This window comes from Lates calcarifer, linkage group LG9 (genome assembly GCF_001640805.2).
Source record: "Lates calcarifer isolate ASB-BC8 linkage group LG9, TLL_Latcal_v3, whole genome shotgun sequence".
NCBI lineage: Eukaryota > Metazoa > Chordata > Actinopteri > Centropomidae > Lates > Lates calcarifer.
The window spans coordinates 16,442,670-16,457,693 of record NC_066841.1 but is presented as its reverse complement, the minus strand read 5'-3'; the positions used below and the strand labels follow the sequence as shown (position 1 = coordinate 16,457,693).

General features: G+C 40.9%; 2 protein-coding genes across 2 annotated transcripts; both read right to left on the bottom strand.

The window, feature by feature from the left end:
* Window positions 1-2,551: 2,551 nt before the first annotated feature.
* dipk1b (divergent protein kinase domain 1B) lies at window positions 2,552-10,811 on the bottom strand. Its single transcript, XM_018693377.2, has 5 exons — window positions 9,532-10,811; window positions 8,289-8,423; window positions 5,566-5,673; window positions 4,957-5,133; window positions 2,552-4,032 (listed from the first exon to the last, which is right to left on the bottom strand). The coding sequence occupies exons 1-5, from the start codon at window positions 9,598-9,600 to the stop codon at window positions 3,220-3,222; spliced, it is 1,302 nt and encodes a 433-aa protein (XP_018548893.1). The 5' UTR covers window positions 9,601-10,811; the 3' UTR covers window positions 2,552-3,219.
* A 1,674-nt stretch (window positions 10,812-12,485) lies between these two features.
* Window positions 12,486-14,317, bottom strand: LOC108881683 (uncharacterized). Its single transcript, XM_018674156.2, has 2 exons — window positions 13,964-14,317; window positions 12,486-13,609 (listed from the first exon to the last, which is right to left on the bottom strand). Exons 1-2 carry the CDS (start codon window positions 14,151-14,153, stop codon window positions 12,588-12,590), a joined length of 1,212 nt encoding a protein of 403 aa, XP_018529672.1. The 5' UTR covers window positions 14,154-14,317; the 3' UTR covers window positions 12,486-12,587.
* Window positions 14,318-15,024: the final 707 nt, after the last annotated feature.

The following is a 15,024-nucleotide window of genomic DNA, read 5'->3' as shown; positions in this document are numbered from 1 at the left end:
CTTTTGCTTTTTCGAATGTACGTGAGACAAGTTTCTCTACAAGCAATTTGACAGACCACTTCCTTTTTGCGTCCTGTGCTGATGTACACTGCACAGATTCAGCAGATGTCTGTATGCCTACTGAGACATACACTGGCAAAGGTGCTGTCTCCCTCACTTTGAAGATCTTTCTGAGCTGTGATTTTGCGAGCGACTCAGTGTCCATTAAAGCCAGTGTCACTCTGTCACTGTGGTGGCCAACCTGAGTGTTCACCCACCAGCTCATCAATGCCAGGAAACACTGGACTTGGTTCCTTATGTCAGCATACATGTCTTCATCTGACTCAAGAATAGCCACTGTCCGGCAAGTTGTCTTCTTTCCTTTCTTTCCTTTCTTTTCGGTTTGTGGGATAATGGCCATCCTCCCTTCGGCCATGTGACGGTGGAGGAGATCAATAAGTTCTTGTGTGAATGTTAGAACTTGAGGAGTTGTAATCTCCTTGAATCTCCTGAACACACAAACCTCATTTCCACCTTTTCTTTTTTTGCCGTCCTCTGTCAGAAGCAGAGTGTCAACATCAGCCATTAAAGACTGGACTGACTCCCTGCTTTCAACTTTGGCGTCTTTGTGGAATTTACTCTTCAGTTTTGCCACAATGCGCTGGATTGCTGCTTTGGCAAAACCCTTTGTCAAAAAGTGATTGATCTTATTGGCTATTGTGCTCAAATAAGATGTCTTCTGTTGGGATTTTGGGCTTGGACCTGCAGATACTGACTCGTGCAAACTCTTAATTTCTTCCACAATTGACTCAGCAATGTCATCTGCTACAATTTTTATCTCCAGTGAAGATTCTGACTGCAGCAGCTCATATTGAGAGTCTGAGATATTGTCCAAAAGAGGTTCAATGATTGCATTTACCTCCTTGCTGATTACTTCCTGGACAGCTTTTTTTGTGTCACTCACGATGCTGGCCTGTGATGGGACCTTCTCTGGGGTTTTTGGTTTGACAGATCTGACTGGTGACTGATCGTCATCAGTGTCTGACTCCATTTCCCGCTTGAGTTGGTCCTCATCGTCCTGGGTCTTAATGGAGCTGGTCAGGCTTCCTCTCTTTCTGCGTGGTTTTGGTTTGCAGAAGATTTTAACCTGGCCTGCGAATGCCTTCAGCATTTTGCTGGCAAGGCCAACCATGGTATTAAGTCTACGGGGGGGAGTGACATGGCTCAGGACAGGCTCCTCAGAGCGCACAATTGAGGCGAGAGCAGAGTTCACACTTTGTGCAATCTCTTTTGCCATCAAGCTTGTCAGTTTCTCTGAACTGACACACTGGACTTGGTCCTCGACCTCCAGAACTTCAGCGAAGCTCTGAGAGACTGTGTCGCCCAGACTGTCCTGAACAACTTCCTCACTCACACTTACATTTTGGCTGATCACAGCCTTTAATACAACTTCTGCAGTGGATGAAATGATCTCCACAAGCAGGTCTGCCAACATTACTTTTGTGGCATCATCAGGAGTTCCCTCTCTCAGCAGTCTCCACTGCTCTGTGGTCGTCCTCGAAAAGAAGGTCTCAACCAGGGCACGAATAGTGTCTATTTGAACCTGTGGTATCTCCATTCTCTGTGATGATTCTTTTCTATTCTTGACGGTAGTTTGTGAATTTTCTGTATTCCTTGGCGAAGGCTCACGTACGGGTCTGTCGGTTTGTACTTTCAGAAATAGATTGGATGTCTCTGAGAGCTGGGCTTACAAACTATTGTAATACGTCGTTAATTACGTCATAAGAACATCAAAGATACAAAGGTAACTAACGACCGCTGCTTAGCAACCGTTGCTATTGTCATTTAAGCGCACGAACGGCTCTGCGTCCATAGCGCTGTTTAATGGCAGAAAATTCGCTGCGTGGGTTTTGTTTTTGACATTATATTGACAAATTCACTGTTCTATAACAGACCAACATCGACCAATATGTTTTCTGTTTCTTTTTTTCACATTGAGCACCAGTCGGAGGACGCTTGCCCTCATACAAACTTCTCTCGCCGCTCAGCGGGTGAATGACTCGGCAACAACACAGTCCAAGAGCGACTGTTAGATCGAGTTCTGTTTTATTTATCTGTTTGGTTGCCTGAAAGGAGGCTATAGTAGCGACACAGGCGCCTCTCTGAAAAGAGCAGAGATTTTCAGAAAGAAGCGGTCAGAGACTATTAAAAAACAAAGTCGGATGGGGGATGCGGCGCTTTTTCTCCAGGCGGCCGTAAACTCTCTCTTGAAACATGAAAAACACTGTCTGGACAAAGGTCTTCACGGTAACAAGCCTTTTTTCTGCTTTTTTCTGAAATCATGTTTCAAAATAAATGATCAAGAAAACGTTGGTATCTATCTCATATTTTGTAGCTCAAACACAAAGAAAAGTAAATGTATAGCCTCGCAGTGTATTTTATAAGGTCAGTAAAAGCTGGCAGTTATTAGGGTTATTCTCTGAGAACATCTAACTGAATTCTTTTGACCTTTGACTCCCTCTGCACTGACTGCAGCTGCCCAGTTTGGATAAATGTAATTTCAATCACGACGTCTTGAAAATACTTGTTTATTCATAGATGAAAAGTTCATTCAGTTGAATCATGTCTGATTGTCCTTTACATCTCCAGATGTTCAGTTTGATTTATGTCAATATCAGATCAGTACTAGGAGGGACATTTCAGTGCTACTGTATATGCATTATTCAGCCCATTGCTGTGTCTCACCACTGCTTCAGGTGCAGATTCATTTATACACAGGAAACAACAATGTTCCACTAATATTTACAGTTGTACTAAAACTATCACACCCTGTCACAAGCTGACAATCTGTCTCTATAGGGACAGACAAAAGAGTATTATGTGAAACCCAAAATTATCAAGTATGTTGGGTGCTTTATTTTAAAAACTGTCATTTATTTACAGAATTTAAATTATAGGCAGTGCCCTGAGATGTCTAAACAGATGAATGTGCTTCTCAAAATAATGCACCGGAAAACAAAAGCATTATGGGGCTTGAAGAGAATGATCCAGCTTCACCTGCTGTTTCATATTGTATATTCATTAGTTCACAGCTTACTGTTAATCAGAGTCAATGCAGAGTGAAAACACATTAATAACCACCAGCCTCTAAAAGATTTGTATGGTCAGAAAAACTACTCATGTTCATTTAATAATTCACTTATTATGTAGAAGTACAGGCTGGATAATCTCAGCCTGTTTTCAAGAGTACTGAGTGTTAGAGATTTTCTTCCACAGTAATGTCTTCAGGTTGTTAAGGACTAGTGAGTGATGTACCTCCATCTGGCTTGCCAGACCACTGAGGGTCACACAGGTGCGTAGCTGTTTTTCCAGATCCCCACGGAGGTCTGAAGGTGCTCCAAAAAGCAGAAAATCCTGCAACAGCACACACACTTTTGCTAAATTTGGCTGTACAACCTCAGTATTGCACTGCTTCACCAGTCGATCGCAGGTGGCCGTGCAGTCCCGGCCATAAGTACAGTCTGCATTAGTCTCACATCGCCGTCCCCTCAAAAATCCTCGCACGACTGCCTCAGATGCCACGCTGCGCAGGTTGGCCATCTTGCAATCATATTTTGAATTGTAACCCACATGGTGAGGACTGGCATCACATATTAAGAAACTCCCGTAGGACCCGTGGAAGACCTCCTCCACAAACTCCAGCAGGCCGATGGTGATGCGAGCTCTGCGAGGCCAGGCTGGTGCGAGCCAGTGGTTCAGGCTGGAGCTCAAGGCCTCTGGGACCAGAGCCTTCAGATAATGAGGCACCTCTAGCCTGTAGAGGGAGCTGTGGCCCACACGTTCTGTCACGTACAAGTCCCCACAGAAGCCTAGCAGCTTGGGGGTGTGCTCCCTCTCCTGCAGCGCCACCATCAGGAGGAACTCGCTGATCTGGAGAAGAGCCCAGATTGATTTGGCCTCTGCAAGAGACACTTTGCCGTCCTGGTTAACATCAGCCAGAGTAATCACCCTGTCCACCAAGGCACTCAAAGATGGCTGCTCACCAAGGTTAGCCTGCAAGAGCAAGGTTGGTACTGGTTATATGTGTGGTAAATGTGGAATATATAAAATGAATTATATATTGATATACAGCAGAAAGATAAAGTATGAAAGTAACCTTTCAGAATGGTTTCTCTGCATTTATTGGTTATAAAATGTGATCTAAACTTCATCTAAGTCACAAATATAAAGACACACAGTGTGCTTAAGCTAATACCAAACAAGTATAATCTCTCTTGTAAACTGAACACACCCATTAGTCATTCACACTGATGGTAGAAAAAAGTGAACCTTTGGATTAAAAAAACTGATTGAACCTTCTTTGGCAGCAATAACTTCAAACATGAGCTTCTGGTAGCCGTAAATTAAACCTGCACAACATTCAGGAGGAACTTTGGATATTTCCTCTTCACAAAGCTGCTTCAGCTCTGCCATATTGTCAGGATGTCTGGTGTGAACGTCTCTCTGGAGGTCATTCCACAGTATTTCTGTTGGATTAAGGTCTGGGCTCTGACTGTGCCACTCCAAAAGGCTGATCTTTTCTGTCTGAAGTCATTCTGTGGTAGATTTACTTCAGTGTTCAGGCTCACTGTCCTGCTGCATCACGGCAGGTGTCTACTGAGCTTCAGCTGGTGGATCTGACCAGATTTAGGGCAGATTTATACATAAATGTAGATAATTCCAAATAATTCACTCTCTTTTTCTTGTCGCCTTAAAAATATTTGATTTAAACAGTCTGCATGCACACCATAGAAGGCTATAGATATTTACCTTCAAGATTAATTAAACACATTGATGCACATTGTGCTCCAGAAATATTCAAATCAAATTCCAAGACACAGTATTAGATTAGATTAGGTTCTGCTTTCTGCAGCAACAGTTGTTCCATATAATACACTACTAAGGTGAGAATGTGTAACTGCAGAGAAACTAAACAACCTTGAGGAAACTGTGCAGCATCTCTTTAAATTCATCCATAGAGGTTCCACGAGTGGGTTTGTCAAATAAACTCATCTCCTGTCGCAGTACAGAGTCTGGAGCCCCATCAGTCTTCACTGGATCCTCAATACCACACTTGATCACAACAGGTCTCTCCTTCCACAGTCCACTGTACACCTGCAGTTACAAAAATGTGGGAACAGTTAGAGAGCACTGTGTGTCTGTGTGCTTGTATGTGTGAGATTCAGTGAAGGTTAGTGGAGGACATAATCTTTTGTAAAAAAACATGACATCAGTCATGTCTCTTACTAAATGTAATCCAAACATTTTTCCTGTGTGTCAACATTTGTTGTTATATTTTTTAATATTCTTCATGAAAAAGCCGAACACCTCAGTTTGGGCCACTAAATGTTCACTAATTAAATGAGAATGTAATGTCACTGACATTAATAATTTTTTTAATGTGTGTGTGGGGATGATGTTATATTGAATATTCAACAGCCTCAGGGATACATGCTTAGATTTTAAAAGCTTGAATAAAATCTGACACATTTTATTCAACATTTTAAATGTACTAAATGTTTGTGTTTCAGTCTGTGTTTATTTTACCTGATGTGTAGAGGAAGTGGACATGCAGTGCTGCAGGGTTAGAGTTCTCTGATCACACAATGCTTTGCAGGATGAGCCTGATATTATGCCCCTTCTATAGTGATCACACTGCAAGAGAAAACAGGATGTGTATCTGCATTATACAGAGGAAACAATCGGTAAGATCCCTTAAGTGTTTCATCCTATTGCAAACATGACTTCTGTATTTACATCAAATATTTCAAGATTTCTGTTTATTTCCACCTTGAAGGTCTGTAAACCTTTACACAAACCTTTGCAGAGACTGCTTTCTGACAGTCCATGAGATGGAGACACTGTGCTCTATCCTCTTTTTCTGCCTTCACTTCTTCTCTTTTGTCTGGGTGCTGTTCATTTCTACAACACATCTCATTTCAGATCTGCCATTCTACATCTGTCCACTAGCTGTCACTCTCAGGTTTCCTTCTAATGCTCAACATATGATCTACTGGTGATTCCACTGGTGATGAAGTGTATGTCCAGTGTAACAGGATCAATGTTCCTACAAGACCTCTCTTCCTTTTTTGACTATTTATGATCAAAAACAAAGTAATCCATCAAACGAAAGGCTTTGTTTTTGTGCATTTATACCATATATGTACATGCCACTACACTGGTCCACAAATTACCTACTATTAGTATTATATTCCATCAAAGCTAGATGTAGACAATATTTTTGAGTTTAATATCTTATTATTAGTAGCATTTCACCTTGTCAGAGTATTTGCACCTCAGCATTCACAAATGACCCAGTGCATCTTGTTACATTTAAAAGTATCAACGCATTAGTATCATTTGAAAACACTGCAATCTGATTTTTAATACTGTGTGATAGAATAATTACTGCTTTGTCATTGCTTCAAAGAAAAAAAATCTAATAAGTAAATAGTGATGAACTCATAGTAGACATAGTAATAACAACCAATTTAGAATTTTATTTAACAGTGTATTAAATCATTTCCTCTGTGGCAGGAAAGGAGAAGTAGAGGCACAAATGTCATGTGACATCCTTAACACACAGTGACTGTAGAAAACGTGAAGCAAATAAATTAAAGATACAAGTTCCTTCCAACTTTTTCCCATTATAAACTTGTCTAGTCTGTGTGGCTGCAGCTTAAACTGTCAGTGAAGTGTATTCAATTCATATCAATTAAAAATTAGTCTGCAGCTACCAAGAATGCATTGTTTCAAAATCCTTTATTTGACTACTGAACACAGGTTACTGTGGGCCATAGCCAATGCCAAAACAACAAAGTGTGATCTCTGTGCTAACATCTCACTCGATTCCTGCTGTAGACGAACTCTCCGAACTAGCAGGAACAGTAACAACAGTTCTCGTTGGCTCTCTGCCGATCACAGGTGTGCTACCTTACACAAATCACTGTCAGAGGTAGCTGCACTGACTGACAGGCTTCACAGCCTCTAGGCATATCATACATTCACTGACGACCTGGAAAGCTCATTAACTGTATTAACAGTCCTTTTTACCTTAGATGAACGTAACACAGTCTTCGCACAGTAACACGAAGAGGACAGTTGTTACACCTCATAAAGATACAGCTGACGGCCAGATGAGAAGATTGATAACACTCTCAGTGTCTGGTATTATGAAAAAAACTCCCAGCAGCCAGTTAAATTACATTGGCACAGACTGGAAACATGTGACAGCAGCTGCTCTGTCCAAAAGTAACAAAATTGTGGACAATGTGGTTTGCTTTATACCTAAACGCAGTATGGACTTTTAATCCACGGTCCATGCTTCTTTTGCCACTTAAAGCTACAAAAACAGAACATGACTTGTCCCGTTTAAATCCTGGTAAACATGAACAGCAGTGTACTGACACATCCCCACTGTGCACCTCCACTCCCAGTTCAAAGCAGCCACGTTTGTGACAAGTTACCAAAATACAAAGCAGCAAGAGGCAAATCAGTAACCTCAGTGCACAGGATAAAAATCCCACGTCATCAGCACAAAGACTAATCTAAGTGGGATGACACATTTCCCTGTTATCATACTGACCTTTGTTTACACTTGTTTACTGAGGCGCAGAAAAATGTACAACTTTACATCCATGCGCACACAGGCACATACACCGTTGTGCACATCTAATTATTTGCTGTAATGAGGTTACATCATTGATCTTTCATTGTTCATTAATTACTGTCTGATTTGCTATCCTGTTAATCACCATCCTGTTCCTCAGAGTCTCATTAAATGTCAGTGCCTGCTCTGTTTGCAGCAGCTGAAAGCTCTGCAAAACAGCTGGGCACAGCAGGAGAATATCTAAGCTATAGGCTGTATCTTTACGCAGCGTCTAAGACCATGTATGAAGGAAGAGGCTGACACAAGCAGCCCCCAACTGTCCCTCCTCCTCCTAAAGGACAGTCCTCCAGTTGCCCACTTGTCCTGCCATATTTTCATGGTTGCATCTGATCCACATTTTACAAACACCATACTTGTGTCATGACAGTGAATTTGGCTGCCACTAATGAACCATTTCACTCAGTAACATATTTAATCAGTGGTGCTGTGCATGATCAGATTGTAGTACAGGGGCTGTCAGAGGTGGTTGTACGTGGAAATGTGATGACAGGATGATGCAGTAACCTGGATTTCTGACTCCTGCTCTTTCTGTGGCATCCTGATATGGTTACTGTCTTGTCACCATTATGCTGATGCAGAGTTATTGAGAGACTATACTTACAATGACCATGTGGCAGACATGCCCACGGCAGAGTTCAGAGTAAGAGGCGTACTGCATGTAGATGACCCAGCTGGTGATGAGGATGCCCAGCCACGCCAGGAGAAGATACTTCACCTTGATGGCTGGCAGACGACTCTTTGGTGGGTGGGTGGGTGTTTGGGATAGAGGGACGGGTAGATGGATTGGCCAGGAGAAGAGAAAACACAATAAGCCAAGAGGAAATGACAGCCGATTATAAAATCAGGCCTGTAACACAACTGCACAGTGACTGAACGAACAGCTGGTCACTTGACCTCAGGATAAAAGATAGACAATCACACTATCTTAAGTGGTCACAAGTAAATAAGGATTGGGACCCACTGGTTTCGTTCTTATGAATCAACTGTATTTCATTAGCATATTATTTGTTGTTCCTCTGAAAAACAGCAAGTAACTACAGCTGTTTAACAACCGTTGCTGAGTGAAATGTAGCAAACAATATTTCCCTCTGTGGAGTAAATGTAATGTAGTGGGGGAATAAGTCAAAAATATCACTCCTACACTGCACAAATTTGCCCTCAAGTAAAAGTCCTGTGCTTAGAATTTTACTTCAGTGAAGTAAAACAGGTTAAACAAGTACCAACAAGAAAAAAGATCATTAGTATCAAGAGTAAGAGGAATCATTTGCAGAATGTCCCCTTTCATACTGTCTTAATATTGTGTGATATTTTATTGGATTATTACCCAGTTTCCCAATTTCCTGGTAATAAGTATGAGAATCCTGAAGGAAACAGAATAAAGGACAGCTACTCTTGAATTAAGAAAAATAAATGACACCTAACTCTAGACAATGGCATGACTACATTTCTGCACCGTGTTAAAATGTTAAAGTATAGCTGTGAAATGCGGTGGAAGAAAAATGACTAGTAAAAGTGCATCAAATCATATACTTAAGCACAATACCTGAGTACTGTGCTTAAGTATATAATGCACTGATTCTCATTCCATCTCTGAGGCCTACACAATAACTAAATGACCAGCTGGTCATATGACCCTAAGCTACAACTAAGATAGCTGATATGTGCATGTGTACTGTTCTCATTTAAGACTCACGACATTTTGTGATGCATGATGTGAACTGGACTTAGACGCCATCGATGCGCTTATTGACCTGGTGGTTTGACATGTACGCAGGTACATTTACCCTGTAGACCTTGTCACAGCGACAACAATAGCAGCCTGACATCACGCTGCCCATACCTACCTGCAGGCCTTTGGACAGAGGGCAGAACAGCACCAAATGCACCAGTCTCCGCAAAGCCCTGGGCATCATGAGCGACTCTTGTTGGGAGGCAGCGGAGCGAGAAACCAGAGATCTCTGCCCGATCACATCCTCACTGCAAACCTACGCCATGCGCCGCAAATAACCCAAACCCGCGTCTAATAATTGAGCGCAGCATATGTCATGGTATTTTCTCCAGCCTCAGCCTGTGTTTTTACTGCACCGACGGGCTGACACAACACGGGATCTCTACTGTATGGTTTCCGTTTTTTTAAAAAACACAAATCATTCGCCGGTGGAAAAAAAGAAAACGATCAAGAGTGCGTCCTTGAAATTGAGCAGTTTCAGATTTGAGCTCCATATGAGCCAGAAAATCTCCGCTACAGCCCACATTAAAGACGTCCTTCTCTGCGATCGCCAGCAAATCCGATTAATGTAAAAGCAGAATCTTCATTATTCCATCAGATGAGACTGGACATGGCCCCACTGTGACACAGTCACGGTCAGTGGATCTCCCGATGAGCACACAACCTCTGTTTCCCAGGGACTCATCACTGCGCTTCTTTAAAGGGAAAGATGCAAATCTCAGCTGGGAGATGTTTTTATACCGCCGACGTAAATCTCTGTGTGCTTCCTGTCCTCCCTGAGAGGAGAAAATATACGTCTACAGCACACACTCTTACATATTTACCCCATTTTAATATAAATGTAACAATAAATAATGTTGTTTTTCTTTATGTAGGCTTATGTCCATATCATTGTGGCAATAGAGCCAGAGGACTACTATTCACCGTCATCGTATATATATTGTCCTTATTGTATTTTTTCCCTTTGCACCTAATCACTTGATAAAACAAATCATGGTTAATTTGCACAATTAATTAATAGTTGATTTAAAAATGCTACAAAGTTATTTGTCTGTTGTTTATGTGCAGATAAATGTGCCATGAAATTGTTAATGTAGTTATCAGTGTTTAATTAATGTTGCAATGTCTGTAGCCTTTAATCAGATGAACACACACTGATGAGATCAGGATGTTTTGCTCATCTTTCTCTCTCTCTCTCTCTCTCTCTCTCTCTCTCTCTCTTGCTTTAAAAAGAAAATTACACCACATTCACCAAGTAATAAAAAGCTGTGGAGACTGTTATGTGACAGAACTGTAATGTGGGCCACAGCTCCCTCCTCTGGCTAAAGGTGCCTCATTACCTGCAGGCTCTGGTCCCAGTAGCAAAGAGGGTGCTGTTATCATTGTATTTTCACTCAAAACCCTGCATCAACTGGGCGCTCTAAATGACCCGATTCAATAAAAGTGTTAAAATCTAAATCTGTGCTTTGAAATTTTTCTCAGACCTTTTGCTGTCAGAGCTGTAAATATTCCACTCAGTCTAAAGTTTTCAGTTGAAATTTTGGTGTCACTGTGGTCATATTTATAAATACTTGACACTAGATAAGCACAAGTTCACTCTCTCTTTTTGATTCATCACCCTCCATGTGTAGAAAAAATGTTACTTAGCTGAAAATCCTTATACTCCTCCACCTAAGCTGAGCTCCAACAATCTGCTGGAAGGGGAACAAAATGGCCACTGATTAAATGGATCATAATGAATTCAGTTCAGTTTTTGCAGGAAAACTGAAATATTACTACTGTAACATATATTTTAAATATTTCACTAATTTAAAAAGCCCCAACAATTAATATTATGAATAAGCCTGTGCTGAAAGACCTCCATCAGGTGAGCAGGAGGTGCTCACTGTGAACAAACTATGTTGAACAAGCAGTAATAAAACATAAAAGGGCAATGCTGATCTATAACGCAACAGTATCATTTGTCAATATGGTGTTGTCATGGAAACAAAACCCACGTGCAGCACGCTTTCTGTCAGAAAAAAACGCAATGGATACAGGCCCAATTTATCCTGATGCATATGGGCTGACATGACAACTGCAGTGGTTGCTAAGCAACTAAGCAACTAGCAACTGGCAATAGTTGCTAAGCTACGATCGCAGGAGGTTACCTAGATCTGAGGCAAGACTACAGCTGTCAGGGTTTTCTCTGGGTCCTTTGGTTTCTTCCTATAAAAATTAAATAATAATAATGATAATGATAATAAACAAAAGCAAAATCAACTTAGACTGAAAGTCCACTGTTTAGGTTACACTAATGAATTCCCAAATATATGAAGTACAGTGAAAACTGTGGTGGTTCATATGAAAATCACTTGCATCAGTGTTCAAATTAAAGTCATGACCCAAATTAGTGAGTAGATAAGTTATGATTAAGGATGTTTTGCTTGTGTATGTTTGCTGTACTCATTTACATCATCCAGGTTATTTTTACATTAGGCTCATCCTTTCCATTATTGTGGTTTCATTGTATGAATATTAGTCCAACAATATCATTGAAATAAAATGATGTTTTACAAGTTCAAATCTGAGAGTTTCACAGACCAGGTTCAACACAAGATTCACTGATTTCTCAGTGACAGTCTGCACCAGTCCACTAAGTCTCCTGTTCACAGTGAGCACCTTACAAAAACAATAAAACAAATAAAAATATAATGTATATATATATATATATATATTATGGCATTTTACAATAAAAACAAATGTCTCAATATAACAAATGAGTGGAAATGAGGACGTTTTGTAGAAATGTCTTCGTGCTAAAATGAGAAGAAGAACATTACCACTTGAATTAGTTTAATGTATCAATTTATACTCAAAATTTAAAAAATAGATCAAATAAACAATTGGGGATTTTAAAAAAGGAGTCATATAAGCTTTTTGAGGATAGCACTAAAGCAACTGAGACATTAATATAAGCCTCACTTGTATTCAGATTGGCCTTGGTTTTCACAACCATCCCCTCAGAAGTGCTATCAAACATCAAATGCATTCATCTGTTTTTAATGTTTACAGCAGTGTTATCTTTAGTGCTCAAGTCATTCCAGAAGAAATCATCATTTGAAGCATTTTATTGATGTAATAGTAAAAAGTCATATCAGGGCCTGAATTTTTCAAAGGGAATTCCTAAAATCAGTTCCAATAGGACAAATAGGAATTCAAGGGTTTGCTCTTGGCAGAAGAGACTCTAGTTGTGGGATCACTAGGAGTGCTGCTCTTTGCCACCTGCTGATGCTGGGCCTCCAGATTAGGTTGTGAGGCGATGTTACGCAGCCTGGCAGAGTGTGGTTGAAGGTCACTGCACTGTACATGCATACCCCTGTATCTAATGATATGGACTGTATGTGGAAATTGAGGGTAAGTCTGCGTAGAAGACTCAAAAGACACATGTGACAGATTTGTGCTGTTTGTGCCCCCTGGCGCTGCTCCTCGTCTGCTGTGGGCGGTGCTCTGTCTGCCACATAGCAAGGTGCTCTCTGCGCCAGTTGTCCTGTTTGTCAAAGGCCCTACCCTGGTTCTCTTTGGCACTAGTTCTGGATCTACAATAGGTCCTCCTTTCGGTCTGTATGGAACGCGTATTTCAGATGATCTAGGCCCTGCCTCTGACTTGTGCAGCTTCACATCTCTTTTCAGTGTTGGCCTTGTGCTGGTTCTGACTGGCTCCAAAACTCTGTGAACTGCAGACCCTTCTTTGGGTTTATTATGATAAGGACAATCCATCAGATAGCAAGTATATACACCACTGCCTTGTCCCTTGGTTGATTTCAGTCCCTGCGCCTGCTTTGAAACTTGTGGAGGATTTCTCTGTGGGATGGGTGGCAGCACTGGCCATGCAGACGGCAGAGATGGTTTGGTTTTCTTTTGACAGGGAGTTCTTACTGGTGATACCCGACATGTCTCAACTCTTTCTCCACATGGTGGTGGTGGTACTGGTCTTGGTTTACTAGAGGCAGATGTTTCTTCAGTTTCTATACTCTCCGGTTGACTGCGAATCCTGACTGAGGACACTCTCTGTGCCCTCCTTTGCGCCTCATGGGGGGTTGACATTGGAAAGGCCATAGAGGATGTACTGCACATATTGGATACAGGCGAAGGAGATTCTAATGGGGCAGTTTTTGGGGTTCTTTTGCTCTTTTCTTGCAAGAGCATATTCTCTGCAAAGGTCAACAGAGGTCAAAACATGGACATGCATACTTTGATCTCATTATTATCATCTTGTCGCGAAACCACTTGACTAAGACGACCACAAGGACAGACTGAGAAAAGTTTCACAATGATCATCCTGAATAAGAAATAGCTTGAAACTCCTGGCTATTGTTTGTATGCATATGAATTTAAATAAAGGAAAGATGAATTGGTGTATGTCTTGATTGGGGGGTTGGCTCTAGACATCCTTAACCATATGATATCATACTATACTGTATCTGTATTTGTGGTGTACTGTATATTTAGTCTTAGTCACTTCATCTGCATATGGATGCCTGAGTCAAAATACCACTCTGACTTACCCCACTGCTCTTGATACCGATAGGCAACCTCCTTGATATCTCTTGAGTCTTCATCCCTGAAATGAGCCATTTTGTCCACATATGTAGACATAAATTCTGGGATGTCATCTGGCTGTGCTAGGAGTGTTGCTCTGCACATACACTCCAGCAAACTTTTTACTCCATATGGTGTGGAATTACCAGCACTCATCGTTAATGGATGTAATTCTTATCCTGAAGACATCCCGTTGCAGAAATGCAACCTGCAAACATGTGCAGAGTGTCTGGTTTGTCATTCAAGCAGGTACACTATTCCTCTCTGTTGTCATAGAGGGAAGATTCTGTTCTATTTAGGTGAATCACATTTACACACACACATTCTGAAATAATATTTTTTGAAAATTAGTTTTTGGTCTTGCAATCATTTATAATGAGTGTAAATTTGTACCCACCGTCTGTCTTTTTGGCAATGCTGGTTTTCCTGTCTTTGGAACATTTGAGCATTTTCAAATACATTTTTTTTCTTTGGGTCTTTTGGGTTCTTCTTAATAAAGTTTACCTTCTTACTTAGGCTCAATTTAATTCAAGTAGCTGATGGACAGTTTGACAAATTGAAGGATGATTCAAAAATACATTTAGGGAAGAGATTTATTTTTCAATAAGTTGAATCATGGTAAAATACTGGATTGTGGCTCTAAAAGGGCGACTCTGAATATAGCATCTCCATATTGCCTTCAGGTGCTGTCGGAAATAAATATTGCTGTAAGCAGAAACCAGTTGAATTGGTAAATAGCGTTGGTTTGAGTGCCAGTGCCAAAAATTCACTTATACAGTCAAGAGATTAATACATGCACATTGCTGTTGTCGGATGTAGGTGGTATTTTTATAGTTATTTCAGTTTCTAACATGAGTGCTGTATTATTGTGTTTGTTTAATTGTTTTTTGCAATAAACGCCGCAGCTGCAAAACACATTTTTGCGTAGGACAAAAACTGATTTACAATTACATCAGATAAACACCACCAAATCCGTGGTTTTACTTATAGTCAGTGGGCGATGAGCAATAAAGCCAAAAGCAGGAAA

Bases quoted from the DNA above. Each gene is read 5' to 3' on its own strand.
- LOC108881683 (XM_018674156.2), bottom strand. From the start codon at position 14,153: ATGAGTGCTGGTAATTCCACACCATATGGAGTAAAAAGTTTGCTGGAG. The intron at 13,610-13,963 runs GTAAGTCAGAGT...TGACCTTTGCAG, and splicing joins TCGGTATCAAGAGCAGTGGG to AGAATATGCTCTTGCAAGAA.
- dipk1b (XM_018693377.2), bottom strand. From the start codon at position 9,600: ATGATGCCCAGGGCTTTGCGGAGACTGGTGCATTTGGTGCTGTTCTGC. The intron at 5,674-8,288 runs GTAAGTATAGTC...TTTCTCTTGCAG, and splicing joins ATGTCTGCCACATGGTCATT to TGTGATCACTATAGAAGGGG. The intron at 5,134-5,565 runs GTAAAATAAACA...TTGTAACTGCAG, and splicing joins CCACTTCCTCTACACATCAG to GTGTACAGTGGACTGTGGAA.